This window comes from Pundamilia nyererei, unplaced genomic scaffold, assembly GCF_000239375.1.
Source record: "Pundamilia nyererei isolate P.nyererei 1_Seehausen unplaced genomic scaffold, PunNye1.0 scaffold00104, whole genome shotgun sequence".
Taxonomy (NCBI): Eukaryota; Metazoa; Chordata; class Actinopteri; order Cichliformes; family Cichlidae; genus Pundamilia; species Pundamilia nyererei.
This window is the reverse complement of record NW_005187505.1, coordinates 1,855,862-1,876,796: the sequence shown is the minus strand read 5'-3', so window position 1 is coordinate 1,876,796 and position 20,935 is coordinate 1,855,862. Positions and strand designations below refer to the sequence as shown.

Here is a 20,935-nt window from a genome sequence, read left to right as displayed (position 1 = left end):
AATAAAAATATAAATAAATTACAATCATTGTAATAGAGATGATTTTATTTTTGGTTCACTTTAGAGGTTTCAGTCAAACAACTGACATGCAATGTGCTTATGGGTGTATTCAACCCCCGAGTGAGGAAAACCCCTGAATCTGTGCAGCAAATGATACCCTTTGTCTGCAGGTGCAGCTCAAATAAAGAAAACTCTCCATAAGCTTAAAGGACTGCCAAATATTAGTCAACACAGTGTCAGATATAACAACAGAAAAGGCACACATGCAATGTTAAGTGAACCCATTTTGAGTTTCCTTAACGTCTGTCACATATACACTCTGGTACAATATTTGATGCTCATATTAAACCTTGTCACAGTTTCCAGTAACGAGATGAGGATGTGCACAAGTATATCATGCAAACTAAAAGCTCTGGTTTCAGACTGCTCTAAACACTGTCAGGGAATTTTTTTGCTCTTGGTGTTAACGTAATCAGATATCACTTATATTATCTCATGCTGTATCCAGCTGTACAGAGACGATGCATGATAAGAAAACTGCTAGGCCAGCCCTAAAGTCACTTTGTGCCTCACAGTCCAGAAATGTTAACGAAAACTTTGCACAAAAGGTTCAGGGAGGAGTTTAGCAGTTACAAAATATCTGCAGCACAAAACAAAACAGGAAGTGAGGATGAGTCGGCAGAAATCAAACCTGATGAAATAGATACTAGCGCCAAAAGGGCCTCTTGATACTCACTCTGCTATGTCTAGGTATCCACAGGAAGCTGCAGCGTGGAGTGGGATCCAGCCCTCGTTATCAGGCTGGTTGATGCAGGCTCCATGCTCCACCAGGAAAGTCACCATGTCGACATTGTCATCTATGCATGCCTGAGACAGGGGAGAAAACGAGTAAGGCCACAACTTCTTGACTGTGTTGAACTAAGTGCACTTGGGTACATGCACACATGCTTGAGTGCTTATGTCAGTGGGGTGGCCTGTGCTCTAGTTGCATCTCTCATGGAAAGGGCATTACACCCCCGATTGGTTGCCATGTGCATTGCTGGGAGATTTTGGCAGCTGAAGCATTCTCAAAACATTCACACATAGCAGGGGTGCTAGAAATACCACATAGCATAGTACTGCTGACAGAGGCACTGGGGTGCTGTGCATATATTTGCTGCTACTTTATCCTGAGAGTTATATAGTGTAGAAACGCAAAACCTGAAAAAAAGGTTAGCTGTGCTATACATCTTCAAGTACAGAGCTGTCAAAAAAAAAAAAAAAAAGGATTTTGAATGCATAAACTATTTAATTATCATTATTTGCAGTAATAATACAGAGACACCAGCTGTGCTTTGTTGCTCTAAACCTCAACTTGACAAACTGCAGTGCCCACATATTCCCACCTCCTCCCACTTACAGTGCTATCACCACCTTCATGTCAGTCTTGTTTTTATGACAAATAAACAGGGCCTTGAGAAAAAAATAAATAAAAAGGCATTCATTTAATTTTTTGAAAGCCCTGTTTTTGCAGCGTCTAAAGTTAGAAAGTTTAGTATTGTGACAAATCAGTAAGTCTCAGTAATTGAAACCACAAAAACTACACATGCACAAACACAAAGTACATTCTCTTCATACTAAGAAGATGAAGAATTCTTCAAATCAACATCTGTGTGGAAAGAAAATTTAATGCCTCTAATTGCCAGCACTCAATCCAATCATTAGGGTTTTGCCATGCTTTAGTGCTGGTGACAGACAGGATGCCTGTTTCTTGTTTACAGACAGGAGGGAGGATGTCCTTAACAGGTATGCAAGTTGGGGTGAGGGGAAATTGGAGAACCCAACAAGTAAAACCAGAAGGATTTCACATTAAAAGAACTCTGTTCCGCTTAGAGGCCGAGCTTAGAACAGACTTTCTAGGCTGGGTGAAGATACCAGAGGGAGACTGTGCACAAACCCATCCTAAATATAGTTTGACTCTGAACATCAAAAGACCACAAACACTCCAAATGAAGCATATTACTGTGCAGCACACAAGGAGACCACCCACTAAAATAGGAGGACAAAGAACATATTACAGAGTGTCCCTAAACAAGATCAGGAGCACAAAGACTGCTTTAGAATTTATATGAGCGGCTTTGCAGTTAGTGTTCATCATAGACCAGTATGATGCTTCTACAGCAGTGGTAATATTGAACCTCTCTCTGGAAGGCCCCACCAAACTAAACTACCCAAATGACACAATTAAAATGAAAGTAACACAGAGGAGATTAATTTAAGATCCTCTGACTCATGAAGTGGGAGGTATAGTGACTTTGCTTAGATTATGAAGGCAAACTTGCACCATGATAGGAACAAATTTGCATTTTTTATTTGTTAGTCAAGTACTCATTTTATGTAGAAAAGGAAATTTACATTTCTGAAAGCCGAATTTCCTTTTCATTAGAAGGGAAACCACTGTTTAAGGCCTGCCAATTTTATTCTGCATCCATGATAGCTTTCACGAGTTTTCTAAGCAGTAAAATACTGCTCATTTTGTTTGTTTTCTTGTGAATTTCAGAACTCGCATTTGTTCACTGCCCTTCCAGGGGTGCATGCTAGAAGCATGAGTGTTTAAATCCACAACCACATGTAATTTTCATTATGCTAATGCATCTTCCTTGCTTCCTTCATTTTGCATCTCTTCCTTACATCTGAGATCCTTAAGAGCTGGAACTGAAAATTTCAAACTATTGCCTCCTTATTGCCCATTTACAGTAACATCAGTTACACACACATATTAAGTGAATTATTACTGTCGCTGTGTATATTCATTCAAGTTTCCCCTTTTCAAACTCATTTAAGTATGGTCCAAGCTCTACAAGGAGTTGTTTTTCTTTTTTTTGCTCTCTCTGCATGTTTAAGTACCAAAATAATATAGATTTTTTTAGGCCATAACCTAAATATTATAAATTGTGTACAATTCATTTATCAAAAGGCTGAGAGAGGAAAAAGAAGCTGTCGAAATCCAAATCAGGAAGTTAATAAAAGCAGAAGAAAAGAGTATAAAGTGCACTTTTCATTCAGTGCACACAAAGGGCCTGAGGTTAAATAATGTCTCACATCAAACATGAGGTGACATGTAAAGCAGGGGTCATAAATAAAGTCATGAAGTTGGAGTGCAAAAAACGTAAAAATAAAAAAATGTAGCTGTAGATTTCCTAACAAAATGCTCAACTTTTAAATGATTGTAGTAAATACTTGAGATAAACATTTGAAATCCACAATTACCACTTGCGCAATATATATTTAAAAAAAACAACAAAAAAACCCCAAAACCTCAAACTCATATTTGAACACAGTCAGGCCATCTCCTGTAGTTGCTATGGCAACAAAAATGTGGACAAGGGAAACAGACACATGAACACACGGCGTCCTCACGTTCAGGGCAAACCGCTATCTGGCTGGAATCCTTGTCCAAATTTGGGCCGTTTACAGCACCAGAGCTACAGAGTGCCTGCAGAGGCCTCCCTGAGCTTACTGACCGTGTGAATGAGCGTTTGTGTATGATGATGTCGTAGGGTTTAATGCCCCACCGAGTCCCTGAAGCTGCAAATGGACTTTGATTTAAAGAGATCAACAACAACCAAGGCTGCAACTCCCATCATTAGTACAACAGGTTTATTAGTTTGATGCCATCATCATGGGAGAATTATGTGCCCCTCTGTGTCAACACAAAGCACTGTGTGGTCCCTACGCAGGAGCTGCACTGGCAAAACTGATCAAAAACCATAAACATAAAAAAATAATTTAAAAAATCAAAACCACATATACCATATCCTGTTCATTTCAACGACATACTGCTTGTATAGGTAAATACATCTCAACATAAATATCCTTCATTTAGTTTAGGTTATACAGAATGGGTAATATCACAAATTGTTTTGTTATTCCAGGAAACAATTTACTCCCTAATAGACCAAAGCATGTGCAGTTTTTCTTTATTTTTAACGAACTAAGCTATAATCAATAAGGTAGCTAATGCATGCATTAAGGCTGATATGAAACAAAGTGTCCACTACACATACTGAGGCAAATGGTAAATGGATAGGTACACTTGATCCACTGATTGAACCACTGACTTCCTTTGCCATAGCCACCACTAAAAAAGGACTCAAAGAATTCACATCAGTAGTGCAACATCTATAATAAAAATTGTACAAATAATGCTACTAGTCAAAATTAACTTAACCATAACAATTCCTTATTAAGGTAAACATTAAATAGACCATTTTCCTTAACTAGTCTGAATGATGTCTGATATAAAGCATTGATGACACATGCTTTTACACAGCTACAGAGCCTCAAACTGGAGAAACACTGTCGAGTCATGACCCAAGGCACAAAAGCACACACAGGAGCTAGTGTTGACATTTAGAAAACAGACCAGTGGGGGAGGAGAGAAGACAATTAGGAATTAATTCCTCAACAAGCTTTACTCGAAGTAACAACATCTTAGCTGCACCTCTGTAAGTGACTCAGTCTTAACTTTTGTTTGGGTTTGTTCTCTCCCGAGAGAAGTAGCTGCAGCACCCAAAAAGTGAATACCTTTAACAGCAGTCAGCCCTTCTTTACTCATCCATAAAACGTGAGCTAAGCTAACCTCTGGCTGCGCAAACTACTTTACTATCAAAAATGTTTAAAAAACAAAAAAAACAACTGCTCGCAACTACTGATTGGTCTGTATTACCTAAAGTTATTGAAATTTACGCATTTTACTGTTTTATTGACCCGATTAAAAGATATTAAGTAAAAGTAAATTAAACCCTGCTTTAAAAAAATGAAAAGAAAAATAAGATTAGAAAAAGAAAAAGGATAAGCATTTCTATCAAAATATTGTGATCTTACTTTTGGGGAAGGCAGAAAACCTCACAGTGTCACAGTTTTGTATATGCACGCAATAATACTAATCAGCACAGACAGAAAGCAAATAGACACTGCTCCCATATTTTTCCCCTATAAGGAGGACCAGCTGTAATTTGTCACTTCCAATCACCATCCTTGCTGTGGCCATTTTGCTCTGCGTATCCTCCAGAGATTCATAAAGGAGTCTATTGCTTTGCAGGATTGGAAATAAAGATAAGTGGTCCTTACAGACAGCTGACTGAGTGTTCCTGCATTCCTCAACTAGAGGAAGCCAGGAAGTAATGTCAGCTGTCCAATAGAATGTACTTCAAATTGAAGTAGCCAATCAAGTTTTCCTTCCACATGCAAAACACCACGAGTGATAACAGACATGTAAAGCACAGACAACTGCTAGTCTGCTTTTATTAATCTGACATTTTAATCTGTATTGCAAAAATAAACCACCCAATATAGATTAGTGCTTTTCATTTCCTCGCTCACAGCTGCAAAATGTGCATGTACTTGGCGGCCATCTTTACAGCTTTCTGCTGCTCATCTGAAAACTGTCCCCCATACTTTCATCTAAATCCTCTCGCCTCAGTCATCCCCCACACTTATTATCTCTTCAAAGTCTTTGTCCAAGAATGGAAACAAGCCCCTTAAGGTGAATGCACTGGTGGCTGCGACCTCCCTCTTCAGTGCGTCACCAGCCTTCCTTCACAGGCTCCCACCAGGAGCCCAACAAAGGTAATCCCTTAATAGCTGTAATTTTCTGTGGTTGACAGGTGCCATACTAACAGCCTGAATCAAAAGTATGCTAGAATAGGAGCCCCAAGAATGGGCTTAAATTAGTGGATATAAGAGTTTAATAAACTCGTAAGTCATTTTTTTAATTTTTTATTTGTAAGAAAATAGGATGTTGCACCAGTGCTAGGCTCATCTTTGACCCAGGCCTATTAAATTATACTAGATAATGCTGCTATGCATGTACTACCAAAGTGCAGCCACTTTGCATTTTAGTTGTCTGCATTGTCTGGCATCAAAACTGAAAATTAACTCATGCTGGACTTAAGAGCTGATAAAGCTCAACTAATCGTTACCGTCATTGAATCACAGGAAATAGGGTAGAGATATCAGCCATGTGCCAATCAACAGACCATTTACACTGTATAGTAGTACCGCAGAGACCATCACAATTGAGCTGTAGTTACATTCGCGGTCCATGGCAAGGCATAGTGTGGGGTACAGCACTATTCTAGAGTTGGTTTATAGTGCATTAAAACTACAACCAAGTGCAAAGTACAAGTTGCACTGTTCTATATACAGTATATAGTACATGAACCTTAAGTTAGTCTTCAAATGGATTTAGAGTAATTATAGCCAAGTATAATGAATAATTGCTGGTTATTTCTTAACAGGCTAACAGTTAAGTTCAGGTATGTTCTGTTATTATTATTTTTTAAATCATTAGTTGGAAGTAAAAGATCAGTTAGAAAGAAAAAAAAACATTCCCAAGTTGGTAATCTAAAACTGGACATTTTCATATGAAAGGCCTCAGATTTATTACAGCATCTTCAAATAAGAAGATACCCATGTGCTCTCTCATTTTAATCTACGTCACCATTCAGGAACTATGCAAAGAGGAAAGCAATGGTACCATTTCCCCTTTGATCCGACAGCTCTGTTCTGCTTTACGACAGTCATTCAGATATACAAAGTGGAACAGGTTAAATTCATTGGTTTCTGTTTTGCATCATGCAGAAATGCAGGACTACAGAGTGCAATTTCAAACAAACTTAATTACTGAAATCATTTTATCATCTCCAATCTTAATGACGCTAAAAGAACCCACACCCAAGGGAAAGAAAAGGAGGAATGAGACAAGTACCATGACATCCTCATCTAGCACATCATAGAATCTAAAGGCCTATTCATGCACCTTTGGTTATAATGCTGATGTAAGGGAGATGGCATACTCCGGCTGAGCTTAATCCTGTTTATACAATTCAATCAGCCCCCGAGCAACATATAGGTGCTGTAGTGTGCTTTCAGACATTGAGTGACTCACTCTGAAGCAGACACGTAGCCAATTAAACCTGTTTGGCCAGTGTGAGGAGAGGAGAAAAGAAGGCCTTGTGAATTCTGAAGTTATTGGATAGGCAGGTAAAATAAAGGTGTGCTGAAGCATAAAAATAAAGGTGGTAAAAAACCAAAAACATTTTAGCTAAAACAATGTGAATTATGTTCTCCAATTAATCCTTGAAGTAAATGAAATCCTAGATTGACCTTTGAGACAAAGTCATAACTCACTGAAGGCTGAGCTGCCATACGTCATTAAACATATGATTCATCCCGTCAGGGCTGAGTTCTTGCTTCTCTTTAAGACTAAAAAGGTTCTCCGTAAGAGAACATGACACTTCTGGGAAGGAAAAACAAATATATGTACACACATACATCAAGAACTAATCAATGGATGCAGGATGCTCCATTTGACTGGTCGTTAATGTACATTATGTGGCTAGCTTCTGAAAACAGCTCTGTTAATCCATTAGGTTTTGTGGGATGTGGCTCAGCAAGAACTCTCAGTGAAATGTCGAAGAGAGTGCAGTTCTCCAAGAAAACCCTGCTGCAATTTTAAAATAATCAGAAACAACGAACGAGTTTGACAATCATCTATGCTCCTTTCATATTTCTGTGGTGGTGACCAGGGGTTTTTCCTGGCTGAGAATAGACCTGCCTTTGCAGTATGCATCTTTTCCACATACTGCAAAGGCAAAGAGTGTGCTATACAATTTTTTTTATTTTTTATTTTAAAAACCCTATCAATTTTTCTGTGATTTCTCACCATTTGACCGAAACATTCCAATTATACTACAGTAAATAAAGCTATTCATAGTAATTTATACACCGGCACATGTACATGTTGTTGAAATGCTCAGTGCTATAATGGTTTTTAAGGCCAGTGCAAACCTATTTTAACCCATCAGTCATAACAGACGGCTTGACATTCAAGTGGCAGTTTGTGCAACAGCAAAATTAAACCCATCTCCTTACTCAACCACAGTAAGATATTGATACAGCTCATGTCATCAGGTTTTATCATCTTAAACAGAGTCATCAAAAATGCTCAATATAAGCATTGCTTTCATTGTTGACTTGCTTTTTTTAAGACAAACTTTCAAAGAAGAGTAGCTGCCATTGAATTCCTTGGACACACAACTTAAGCAGCACAATGTGCATGTCTCTCCGTTCCATATTTATAAATTACCGCACCATGGAGGGCTTTTTAAAAGTACAGTTGTGAGATTAAATTACCAAACCATTCCGAGCCAGCAGAGATAAATATGGAGCAGATCAGGACAGAGACAACAATACTGCGTGTGTCAGCCTAATCCTGAGATAATATGGAGGAATCAAACCAAACCATACTCTGTACAAGTGCTGCATACAAGATGGGAAAAGCCAAAAATGCACCCATGACGTGCATTGAAGAAAGGAGGCCGGTGTGTTGCCATGACAAAAAAGCCAAAGAGAGAACGTGGGTTCAGGCCTTGCCGGGCTTTTGTAAGAAACATAAATAAATAGAGAAAAGACTTCATTTTAAAGCACGCGGGGGTTAGTTGGATAACCCTTCAAGGCAGCACTTGCAGCAAACCGCTGAGAGAGACAACATCAAAAAACTAACGCTGAAAGGAGCATCTGTGGTGCCATCCTTCTTTTTTAACCTCTTGCAGGCAGGACTTAACTGTTATTGAAGCAACTCTCAGGACCTTTTATGGTCAAGAAAAGCTTGTTGTGCAATTATGCCTTTGTTTTTACGACATTTAGTACTTCTTTTAACACGTTCAAATTTGTTGTATATTACAACAATTTATATTTTTACTTATAGTTATTTTAATGTATTAATTTTTTTTTCATACTGTATTCAATTTTGAGATACATGTTCTTGCTTAAGCTATTCATTACGCATTTGTTGTGCTTAACTTGATTTTTAACTACGTAACAAAGGACTCCCAACACTCTGGGATGAACAACGCATATGTGCAGGTCCTACTGCCAATAATCGTGCTCGAAAGACTTGGTGTGGTGATATGAAGTCATTCACCCAGAACCCTATTGTGTTGTGCATGGATATTAAAGTTGGTCCTTGGTTTCTCTTTTTCAGGAGTTTCTGTGAAACTGACTAGTTTTCACTATAAGCGTTGTTAGACCTGGCTTGGCAGGAGTACTTCAGTACAATCTGATGTTCTGCTGTAACGCTAATTGCTAACAATACAGTGACTCAGACAGAAATGCAGGGCTATGCACATCTGCGCACAGGAAAAGCAAGAAAGCGGCAGGACTTAATTTCTTATTATCAGCATCAAGAGAAAGGCTACTAGGATTTATTAAAAAAAAAAGAAAAGAAAAGAAAAAAGAAAACACACACACACACACACACACACACACACACACACACACCCCTTGGTTTTTGTTGTGCAAGTATCTAAATTACAATTCCTGGCCAACCTGGAGTCAGAGGTCCTCTGGCCTGCCTGCTTTGCAATACAGTGGAGGAACCTGTGCAGATTAAACCTTTTGTACTCTTATGATTTATTTCAAATGTGTCCACTGTCATTTTTTATTAATTGCAAACCTAAACTCATCATTTCCTTTCATAGATCACACATTTACATTTTTAATTAAACTCACCATCTGACAAGTGTCATAGTGACACTTTATAAGGAACAGTATACGGCCTGATACAGTGAAAGGGTACAGGGTATAGCCACTGCTCGTCTATAAAAAGGGTAGGTCCATTATCCAGTGGGACATCTTACAGAGAGCTCCAAGCTCAATTTAGCAGCACTCCACATCAAGGGGACACTTCAAGACCCCTCCCCTTCTTGACTTCCTTTAGTAGCACCCTCAGATGAGCGACTCGAGCACCCTGCAGAAAGCTGCTGTTGTGCCTTCTGCACAATTTACTGCTTGGAGTGCCAGGGAAGTCACTGGCACAGACTACCAGGCTATTATGTTGGCAGTTATTCTATACTGAATGACAGTGTCAATGGTGCACACCCACGGTAGGACCTCTGACTGACAGTGATGTGTCTGTGTGTTAAGAAAAGCCATCAACTGGTAAGACCGATGACGTCTACAACAGGAGAACTTGAAGAATTCAAATAACCATAATACCTATAGAGTATCATTTCAACTTGAGCAAACTGGCATATATACTTACAAACAAACAAACACCCCGCTGTGCATTTTTAAATCATAAGGTATAAATGGTTAGGAAACATTTTTATCAATTTTGATAGTTTTTCACAGAAAGTGGTCTATTAGTGCGGCAAGTGCAATGAATAATGTGACATAAACACATATGCTTCAACATTACATGCTTTGATTTTATTGTAATTGTCCACTTCCACACTAACAGACCTCAAAGACTTAGAGATATCTGGAAATACATGGGTTTTCAAATGTGAACAACCACTTACCCAAATACTCTCTCCCAGGTACTGATTTGTGTGTTCAGTTGGTAGCTTTTATAGGCAGGTTAAAAAACAAACAAACAAACAACCAACAAAAAAAAAAAAAAAACACACAAACAACCCCACAGCCAAGTACAGCATAAATATCTGGTGGAACAGATACCAAAATTCCTTTTTGCAAACAAATGATTGAAAATCATAGTTACACACTTTTTGAATATCTGTCATGCTTAAAATAACAACATAGTATGACAAATACAAAATTAACCCATTAAAAGAAAAGCATCCCTGTATAAAACACTAAAACTGCTCCACAGTTGATGCAACATTAGCCAGCATTTGAAATGTGTAGAAGTAATACAAAAATGTCATCAGCCATTTAACATATGTTGGTATCACCTAATCTCACAGTGCTTATGGACTGCTGCATGCAATGCACAGAATGAAAGTCCCAAATACTGCAAGTTTTCTTGCAGCACATCTGATTCACTTGTACTACTGACTATATAGTCCTGCCACATCTTTATAGATGAGTTACAGGGTGATAATTAAACACATTGGCAGTAGATGTTAATATGCAAACAATAACATTCACTTGGCATGACTGTACATTACTGCTTAGCTGTTTGGTTGCTTGTTATAGGAGTATTATCATGTAATTAGCACTTAAGGACATAATGTAAGGCCTCTATTACCTGATATCCACACTCAGTTAACATATGAAATAATGTTGCTATGAGCATAATTTGTAATTTAATATGAATACATATGACCCATGAAGGGATCATTTTACTATAATCAGACACTGATCTAGCCAATGCATATAAGGGAGAACTATTCCTTTATTTGCCAATGGCATTGTGTTTCACAACGCAACAGTGGCATATCTGTTTAGGAACAATGTCCAGATTGCTCAGGATAAGTCACACACCTTGCAGCCAGTTTTCATAGGGACTTTTCCCTATTTGCTTTTTCCCTGTTAATAAGAACTGCAACAGCAGTAAAACAGAAGATTATTACGCTGATGGTTGGGTAACTGTGTAAAAGGTTTAGTCCACAAAAGGCTTCAGTCACTCACTACACGCTTTAAAAAACAAAAATACAAAATAAAATGAATCAGGTGAGAAAGAGCCCTGACAGCTTTCAAAATTTGTGTTAGTCATGGAAAAAATAAAAGCTTAATATATAATTCCTTTCTTGATTAGGGAAAGATCAGCTTTCTCCTATATAAAGCAACACTATGTACAGTAAAGTGGCTTCAGCTGGAGCTCAAAGCTGGCCTTCCTTCCTTTACTCGTCTCCCTCCCCCTTGAACAGCACAACTTCTCTCTGCTACCACCTAGCCAGTACGCAGCAAGGCCCTGGACTAACATACCAGTGGAGAAATTCCCAGATAAGTAATACTCCTAGCCTTGAGGGTTCAGGCATCAGCACTCTGGCCACTCCTCATGGGCTACGTCACCGGCTCAGAGGCACACATCCACTTCCACAAAAGGAATTCCTTCTTACCGCCTGCATGTAAGTATGAGAGCCCCATGTGTCTGCATTTGCATGTGTGAGAGAAAGAGAGAGTGAGAGAGTAACATGCATCAACCCAGACAAAGAGTTGGGATGAATATTAAAAATTAAATACACCAGAGAGCAAAGAAAGATTATATGCATTTTTAGGGAAAATTGGAGTAGGACATTTTATTTAATACAGCGATATACATGTGAAAGTGTGTGTTTATGTCAGTGTGTATTTACGTCTGAGACAAAGAGCTTTCAGCTCCTGTGCTATTGGCAGGGTTCAGGAGGCCAGAGAGTTCAAAGGGGAGGGATGAAGCACCGCAGGGCGACCAGCTGGGTCCCTACACTACATGAGCTCTGTCGGGAGCTGTAACTACACATGCACACACACACACGCCTTCAGTGCTCTAACTGCTGCTGCTACTGAGGACAACCATATATGGCCCCAGGATTCCCATGGAAAGAGACCAGGATTGTGGAAGAGGGGGAAAAATGCCTGCAAGATTCTAACTGTATGCATCGCCTGGGCTTTTGCTCAGAAGCTTCAACAATAGCCTCACTTGAGAGCCAAGTTTGTTTCCATGTCAGGGGTCTAAAGGCGAGAGCGGGCAACGGGAGAGGAGAGGTAGAGGTCAGATAGCCATGGAGAGATGCGACCTCTGTTGATATTTCCATATAATAGAGCCTTTATGTAGATGCTTCTCTACAGACTGCTCAGTTGACTGAAGAGGCACTGAACCACATTACCATCCTTCCATGTAACAGTCCTTTGTCATCCTTCACACCAACAAGCTCCAAACCTAAGAGGTTAAATGGAAAGGGTACATCTGCCTGGTATGCATCTAATCTACTTGTATAAATATGGATCACCAGAGTAGCAATAAAAAGAAAATAGCTACTACACAATCCCACACAGCAAGGCTAAATTTATAGTGGAGTGGCTCAAAATGAGCTAAATATTATGTGGGTAGTTTCATTTTTGATTATTGAAGATACAAAAAAGGTGAACTGAGGTACACAAGAAAATTTTCATAAAGGGGCAAAGCCCTTCTAGAAGCAACTCTTGCACCCCAGTAACCACCTTGAAAAGAGATCCAGGCAGTTATTTTGAAGGCCATTTTAAAATGAATCGGTAATTCAATGATAACTCGCATAATAAGTACACGTATAGTCTCTCCAATGAAATCTGATTTAAAAACTGCTTGAAAGGTTTTGGCAAGCACCCTTACAAAAAAGGTCTTACAGGGATCACAAACAGCATTTCTGCTTGTCCCACAGGAGCACTGAGCAAAAGTCATGCTAGTCACATTATGGATACAAGCCAGGAAATAAAATTTAAAAATCCAAATATCTTTTTATGACAATGAATAGAGAGAAACATCCACCACTGCAAAGCTGAAACTCCAGGAAACCTCTACTATGCACATGCACAGTGCAACAGGGGCTAATGTGTTTCCCTGTAGGCTCTACTAAGACATGGATTTCTACTGAAGATTCTTTCAGTGCATTCTCCTTATATAATCTCTGCTCAAGTGAGTCCCAAATTACAAACTGATACACAGATCCAACAAAGCCCTCAGTCATCTAGGAAACCATTTGAGAACCTGTTGTAAGGGAAATTGTGAACCACGATGGTGCATGTAGCAGTGTACATGTTCGCACATATGTCTGTTATGGGCTGGTGTCAGTGATAAAAGCACAGGGAGTGGAAGGAGCAAGCTCACTAGCGGAGCCTCAAAGAGGAAATGAGAAAAATAAACAGCCACTTCCTGTTCCTCTCTGGCCTGAAATCTCCAACACCCAGATCCCTCTGACCATCACCACCTCTAAGAGAACGGATGCATCCATTTTTACTCTCTTTCAAACACAAAAAGATCAACAGGACAGGAATGCTAATTTTAATTTAAATGTCGCCATATTAATGATTAATAGTTAGTGAGAAGTTTTCTTAAACATGCATCCCATGCAGCTGATAAACGTGTGACAACACTACACACTGTCACTAAATACAGAAAACATTCATCACGCAACATGTGAGCATTTAAAATAACTGCTTAGGTCTTTACCATCAAAATAAAAGGCAATACATTTTTCAAATGAATATGATCTCTTAAAAAGACCCAGGATCTTTATACAGAGGATCATGAAATTATTGGCTCGTAGTGCCAAAATGTAATAAATTGTTGGTTCCCTATACAGCAGCTTGAGTGGTTTTGGGTCATTAATTATTAATTTTACAGTCTATTAACATCGCAGCTTGATTGGACTTAGTGACCTCACATTTATGCTCCATAAAATAAGGAAATAAAATTGAGTTTGAAGGCACTAATTAAGTTTTACCTAATCTTATTTTATAATCAGGCTTTTTGTTAAGCTAGCATGACTTTTGTGACTTCAACATATCACCCTCACTTGCATCACCATCAACTGAAATTGATTTTAAACAAATACTTTAATAAAAGGAGTTTAAAACAAAAGGGAGAGATTACATTTCAGCCTGCTACACGTTTACCAACATTTAGTATTTTGCATCAGTAAAAGTCAATTCATTTTTCTTTACCAGGCACACTATTAATTCTTGTTTTCAGGGGGACAAAACAAGAACACGAAAGAAATATGCCAAAACAAAGCATGAGCTCTGAGCATACACAGGGGCTATACTCGTATCTTGAATCACTTAAATTACTAGCCAAAGCACTTAGACTCTCAAGGTCCAGGCCCATTTACTGTCACTGACATTTAGCTGCAGGGAAAATATGGCCTGCATGGGCTGATTCACAAGAACACAGCAAACAGCAGGTTCAGTCAATCTCATGGCCACATGGATCAGCATTAACAAGAAAAATCAATGCCACCCAAGTATAAAGGAGTACAGTTACACTTAATCGATATATTCTCCAAGTTTAATTTCTGATAACCTATTTCTAAGGTCCAGTGAGTTCCAGAGTTTAAGATGAGTGAAAACGCAAAAGAGGAAAAAAAAAAAAAGTTTTGTGATCAGTGTTATGATTAAAGGAGCTCTTGAGCCCGTCCGCAGGTTCTTAAGTTTGAGAATAGCCGTCTTATTAAAAAGCATCCAAAATTTAGCCCAATGGAGTTGGAGTCTTAATGGAGTTACATTTAAGACTGTCAGTTCAACTTTGTGTGTGTTGTCAATTTTTGAATCCATTAAAACACATTCATCAATAATCATATTGTATATTTAATGCAGGTGAACTAAAGCACATATAGCACTGAAGTTACATGATGAGCGTGGGTTAATGTCCACACACACCTGTGCAGGATGTAGTCATTTCTCCAATGGAGTGGTTATATGCCAGCTGACACAGCAGACACGCAACTCTTTACAACTAAGGCAAAAGCACGCCTATTAGTTCGGCTATAACCTGTCTTACTTCCCAACATGTTTGTTTACACCTTCCAATCAGAAAACAGGGAGGTTGCTGCTTTCTCGATGCTAAACAGCTGCTGTCATACATCAATAAAATATGAATCAGTTACAACTAGTAGCATTTCTGGTGCAGACAAGTGAAGGCAGCAACTTTGACTATTTAGTGGGCATGAAATAGGTTTTTATGTAATACCTGAAAACAACAATGAGTAATAATTGTGCCAAATAAAAGAACAAGGGTGACATGTCAAAGTCAGGTGATGTCTAATGGGCCAATGGCCGCTTTCCCTTTGTTAGCTGAAGATGCAGCCATTTTGAGACTAAATGGAAAGAATGTAACCTCACCCTTACAGACAACAAATGGACATGCAGCCTCTGCCTTAATTGTACTCGCTGTTCTGTAAGACAATGAGGAATTCATAGTGTCTGAGTCCAGGTGTTTTCACTTCAAAAACAGCTCATAAAAAACACTCAGCATGAGACGTGTGCCTGCCGCCAAGCAAACAACAGCGGGATCACTCCAAGACCACCTGGCTTAAGTAGAAAACGAGCACTATATGCCACAGGGTGGGAACAAAAAAAACAAACAAAAAAAAACAAAACAAAACACCACAAGCTGAAGTCATCTCAAAAACATTTCACAGCAGCTAAATACTATACACAGTTTGAAAAAGTGGGGGCAGACAGAAAAGCAAGTGGCGGTCATTAATCTGTTAAAGCACCTGACGAAATCCTTTACCAGTTCTGCAGTCGAGCTTGCATTTTATTTATCATCAACCTCTCAAACGTTTTCATGATACAGTGAAGGAGATGTGGTCTAATTTTAAGGGTGCTAAATAACCATCAAAGAAAGTGCAACACTGACCTCATCAAAACACTTAGAAAAAGCAAATGGGTAAAAATAGCAGCCTCTGGTTTGAGATCAGTGTCTCATTTTCCTACATTGTTATAGAGCAGTGCTGCCAGCTTTCAGCAATGCAATAATTACAACTTATGTGTGACATAAGACATTTTGTTTGACACGAAATGCACTTTTGGGCAAGGTCGAAGCAGCAATCCTCAAACATGGCAGCAGGTTTACTCTGCTGAGGAATTCGATCCAGCTGAGTTACGACCCCAGGTGAACCAGTTGCAACCTGCAGCGATGCTCAACGAAACCACTTCAGCAAAGTCTCTCTGTTTCAGGTCCTATGGCGGGGAGGTCTCTGGCATCTCATCCCAGCAGTGTCAGAGCCGCACACGCATACAAAAAAAAAATAAAAAATCATCTGCCCTACAGTTCTTATAAAGGGCAAACAGTTTCATGCAAACTCAGTGAGGTAATGCCTTATTAGATTTTCATTTAGGTTAAAATGTTGGTCTTTAACGATCATGAAAACAAGATAACCAGGATAAAACTTACTTTTTAGCCTTCATTTTTGCTACAAAGCTCTCATCTCTTTACAACGAGATGCTTCGCCACTGTACTGAAAGTCCAAATGGAAAGATCGTCAAGAAGATCAATCCATCCGTGGTCAAGAAAATCCATGTGGAAATAAAAGTCATAAAAGCTTTCCATACATGAACCTGTGGAAGGATCATTAACAGTTGCTGGCAGCTGCTTTTCATCTCCTAGAGTCGCCGGTTGTCTTTGCAAGTGAGCTTTATGGTAAAAAGCACCAGCTAGTCTGGGCCCAACTCCCTACTTGACAACCCCCCTGCTTCCCTCCATTACCCCCTTATTTATCCCCTGCAAAAAGACAAGTCAAGTTTAACAAATGCATAAAGATTGACAAAAGTTTTTGCTATACTCGAGCAACCCTACATGACCAATTACAATTAAACATATACACTGACCTGATATATTTACTAACTACAAATGCTTTTCATGTCAATTCATGGCATTTAGTTTTAAGCCAGACATGTTATCTCAATACAGTGTACATGGAAGTATCATAGACGTGTCACAATCAGCAGATGACCTGGCGTGTTGCAAAGTGTTGGCGCGCAAACACCACAGGGACTTCCTGCTGATGATTATGGGGTTGGTAAAAAAGCTGAATGAAACAGCAAGGAGGGCCAGCTTGACAAGGAGAGACCTGCCAATTATACGCAAGTAAAATATGTTGCGGGACTCCAATATACACTCAGTAATCAAGTAGGCTCTCGTTACAATGGTGCTGCAGTGATTCTTTCCAGACTGGAATTCAGCTTTATACTCTCAGTTCTATGTCAAAGGTTAAATTTAGATTTATCTCACGCGCGAACATACAGTGTTATGAAGCGCTGGTTCCTGCTGTGTAAAGTTCAACACCTTTCATTGTAGTCAGGCACCACACTAATTCTTGACAGCTCTTTGACTCAAAGGGTGGCTACAGTTTACTCTCACGGTCCCCGTTTTGCTTTACGTAGTTAATAACTTCATGAGGAAATTATATTTCGTCAGCTTTCTAAGACTGCAATGCTGTCAGAGAAGACAATCATTTATCAAATTTACGAAAAATGGCAATCAGAGGCTAAATAAGAATATACTGTCTTTCATGTGGTCTGTACAGTTTCCTTGTTTGATTTTAGACCATGTTCTGAAATATTAAACAGCGATGTATAATTAGAAATTATACACAAATATAACTCTTATAGTGAGCAGCAATTAGGAATGAAGATTAGGAACAACAAGACACAGTCAAACATTCAAAAACGACAGTCTGAAGACTGTTTGGGCTGAACAAAGAACAATAAAAAAAAAATAAAAAAAACTAGACTGTCTACATTCATGTCCATGAATTATTAAATTAATGTATTCAGCATTATGTTAGAAATGCATGAGTGATTATGCAGCTCCTGTAAGTCTGCCCATAAACCATAACAAAGAACGTCAAAGCCCTGTGCAACCTTTTACAAGAAAAGTGACCTGAAAGCAGACTTGTAAAATGGGCTGCAACTGCTGGGTAGGAAGAACCTGTTTCAGCCTAAATACTGTGGCGTGCGCACACACACACACACACACACACACACGTTTAAATTAAGCTAACATTCTAGAATGGGGTTTATTTATGATATTCTCATTCCCCCAGTAACTCTTTAGCTAGAACTAGTTTTGTGAATGAGTTTAAGCAAACAAGCATCCCCTATACACATCAAAGTCCCTTTGTGCCATGTATTGTTACGTGTTACACGCAAAGTTTGCACTCACAAGATCCTGCTTCCTGTATATCCCAAGGCCATCTGTCGTACACAACAAATTAATGAATTAAATATCAAACAGTTGGACTTTAAAGTAATTTTGATTGTTGTCTTTAATATTCAAATCACACTGAAGGCTAAGTTTTTAACCAGTCAAGAAATAATAATAATAATAATAATAATAATAATAATAATAATAATAATACACTCTAAAGCTACCTAACAGCAAACGATATCCCTAGCACTCAAAAGGACCCCAATTGTGTTGCTTTTGATGGTCAGGTATATGTCAATGCATTTAAAAACGCTTCACATACTATACCAAATCTTAACACACTTCTACTTAAAATTACATGCAAAGGTTTTGCTTTGTCATCTGTGCTTATTTTTCTAACGCTTTTAGACAACATGCTATAAAGCCCCTCCAAAACCTCACAATATGTTGAAGTACTCACAGCACTGTGCATTCCAGCTTATCACCAAAATCCTAGATCCTAGATAGTCTTTATCTAATAGCCATCAGATCTAGAGGTTATTATGCAGGCAGATCATCTAGCTGGGCGTATTTGAGGATTAGGAGCCTCTTAGTAAGTCACTAGCCTGGACCTTTATTGTGTGGACTACCAGAAAAGGGAAGATCTTTAATGCAGAAATCGACATTTAAGGTTTCTACAGGCCTGATACACAATCGGGAATTAAGTAGACTAATAATCAATATAGATTTCACTTTAAAAAGTGCATTATTTGGGCATTTTTGTGTAACAGGTAAACTATGCATGCTTGTCAGAAATGAAGCTACTGTCTTAGATATGGAAGTTCAACAAGAGATGATGTTTATTGCACCTTTATCAATAGCAGCATAGCTCCACTAGCTCACGATAGGTGCTTGAGACTGAATGTGTTGCTCTGTGCTTGATGCAGATAAGCTTTCAGTTGTGATGTGCAAAGTTATGCAGGTAGGACATGAGACCACAGAATGGGGACGGCATCAGAGCCAAATCAGCACATTTTAAAATAAATTTGAATCGAAAACAGTCTACAGAAAAACAAGTCAAATGTGGGACCAGATATTTAGATTGCAGCCATCCTAGACCTCTCCAAATGAGATGACGGGGTGTCCCTTCTTCTTCCAAAAAGACAGAAGGCCTAGGTTCTATAGCAGAATAACATGCTGTGCTTATCAGGAGGACAGCAATGTGTCAAAGGCATTTTTTGCCCTCCTCTCAGTGGCCAACTGCAAGCCTCAGGCACAGCTGAGAATCTCATGTTTGGGACTGCAGTGAGATCCACAGCAATTATGTAATGTGTTAAAATGACTGATGCTGCTCTGGATGAAAAGAAACGCAGCCACCTCACATTATCATCATCTTCCACTACATAGTCTGAAACTGTTCCATTACAGATCCATGAGCCTGAGTATTTCAAATTGCTAAGCACCGCCAGAGAGTCTCTCTCTGTTCAGTCTGTTATGCAACTCCCACTCTGTTCATGCAAATCCACCAACACAAGTGACTAGCAACCCTCGAGTCGTCATGGAGACGAGGCAAGATAATGTTCATAGACTTTAGGGCAATAATGAGGGTGTGTAATGTCAACAGAGCATGGGCATTGTAATGTCCAGCTCTGACATGTTAAGCTAAGCTGAATCCTGTCACCTTGGTCTTGGGGGGGGGGGTCAGAGATCCTGAGCTAAAGAAAAAGTTCAGGTGTAGGTCAGCGGGTAGATTTTGTTGTGTGAAGCAACAAGCCCCTCCACTCTAATTGCTTCAGTGGAGCTCAGTGAGCACCAGTCAGCTGGGCTTTGGCATTGTATAGGGAAAGTCAAGCCAGAGAGGGAATGACTGAAGGGGAGGGGTTTAGGTGACAGCTGAGGAATGTCTTCTCTGCTCCCTCTTTGCTATGGTTTCCAGCGGCCGTCATGTGAGGAATGCACGGGCTAGAACGACAGGACTTGGAATGCGACAGCTCTGGGACGAATTTAGCCAATGTGATCTGGAATCTCCGCTTGTCTAAGGGATCCCTAGTTCACTGGAACATCCCGTCTCTACCCTCAACTTGCATCCGTGCAGTCTGTGTTTTGGGTGAACCAATCTGTCTCAGTAAATCACGTTACAAATTCAAATCAGCTATCGAAACACTAATGTTTCTCTAATAGACTAGAGGAGTGCCAAATATCAGTACCCACCAAGGTCCTTGAGGTGAAACAGGACAAAAATATTGACAATGTGATAAATCGAAGAACCAGTCTTAAATCTCTGGAATGGCTCAAAGACTCAGAAGATTTACCCAAATAATATCAAACATGTCTGATATTTACATTTACAATTGTGTCTTCAGGAAGAGTGAATGAATGAATGAACCTCAAATGAAGTTAATGCCTATACACTTCAAGTCCCACAGCAAGTATCACTGACACTCTAGCCCTTAAGGCTAATATTATCTAGAACACTAGTAGTTAGAAATACTACCGAGTTCTCACTGAAGAACAACAACCCATGCTGGTCTTGTCTCACCAACCATTTTCTCAGATTCA

At 39.2% G+C, this 20,935-nt stretch overlaps 1 protein-coding gene across 11 annotated transcripts in view; it reads right to left on the bottom strand.

Moving 5' to 3' along the window:
* Positions 1–20,935, bottom strand: part of ppp1r12a (protein phosphatase 1, regulatory subunit 12A) — a 54,731-nt gene that overhangs the window by 29,455 nt on the left and 4,341 nt on the right. For all 11 annotated transcript variants that reach the window (XM_005740859.1, XM_013912867.1, XM_013912869.1 and 8 more), the window contains exon 2: positions 737–867. In XM_005740859.1, coding sequence (XP_005740916.1) covers positions 737–867 — 131 coding nt within the window. The remainder of the gene's footprint in view (positions 1–736; positions 868–20,935) is intronic.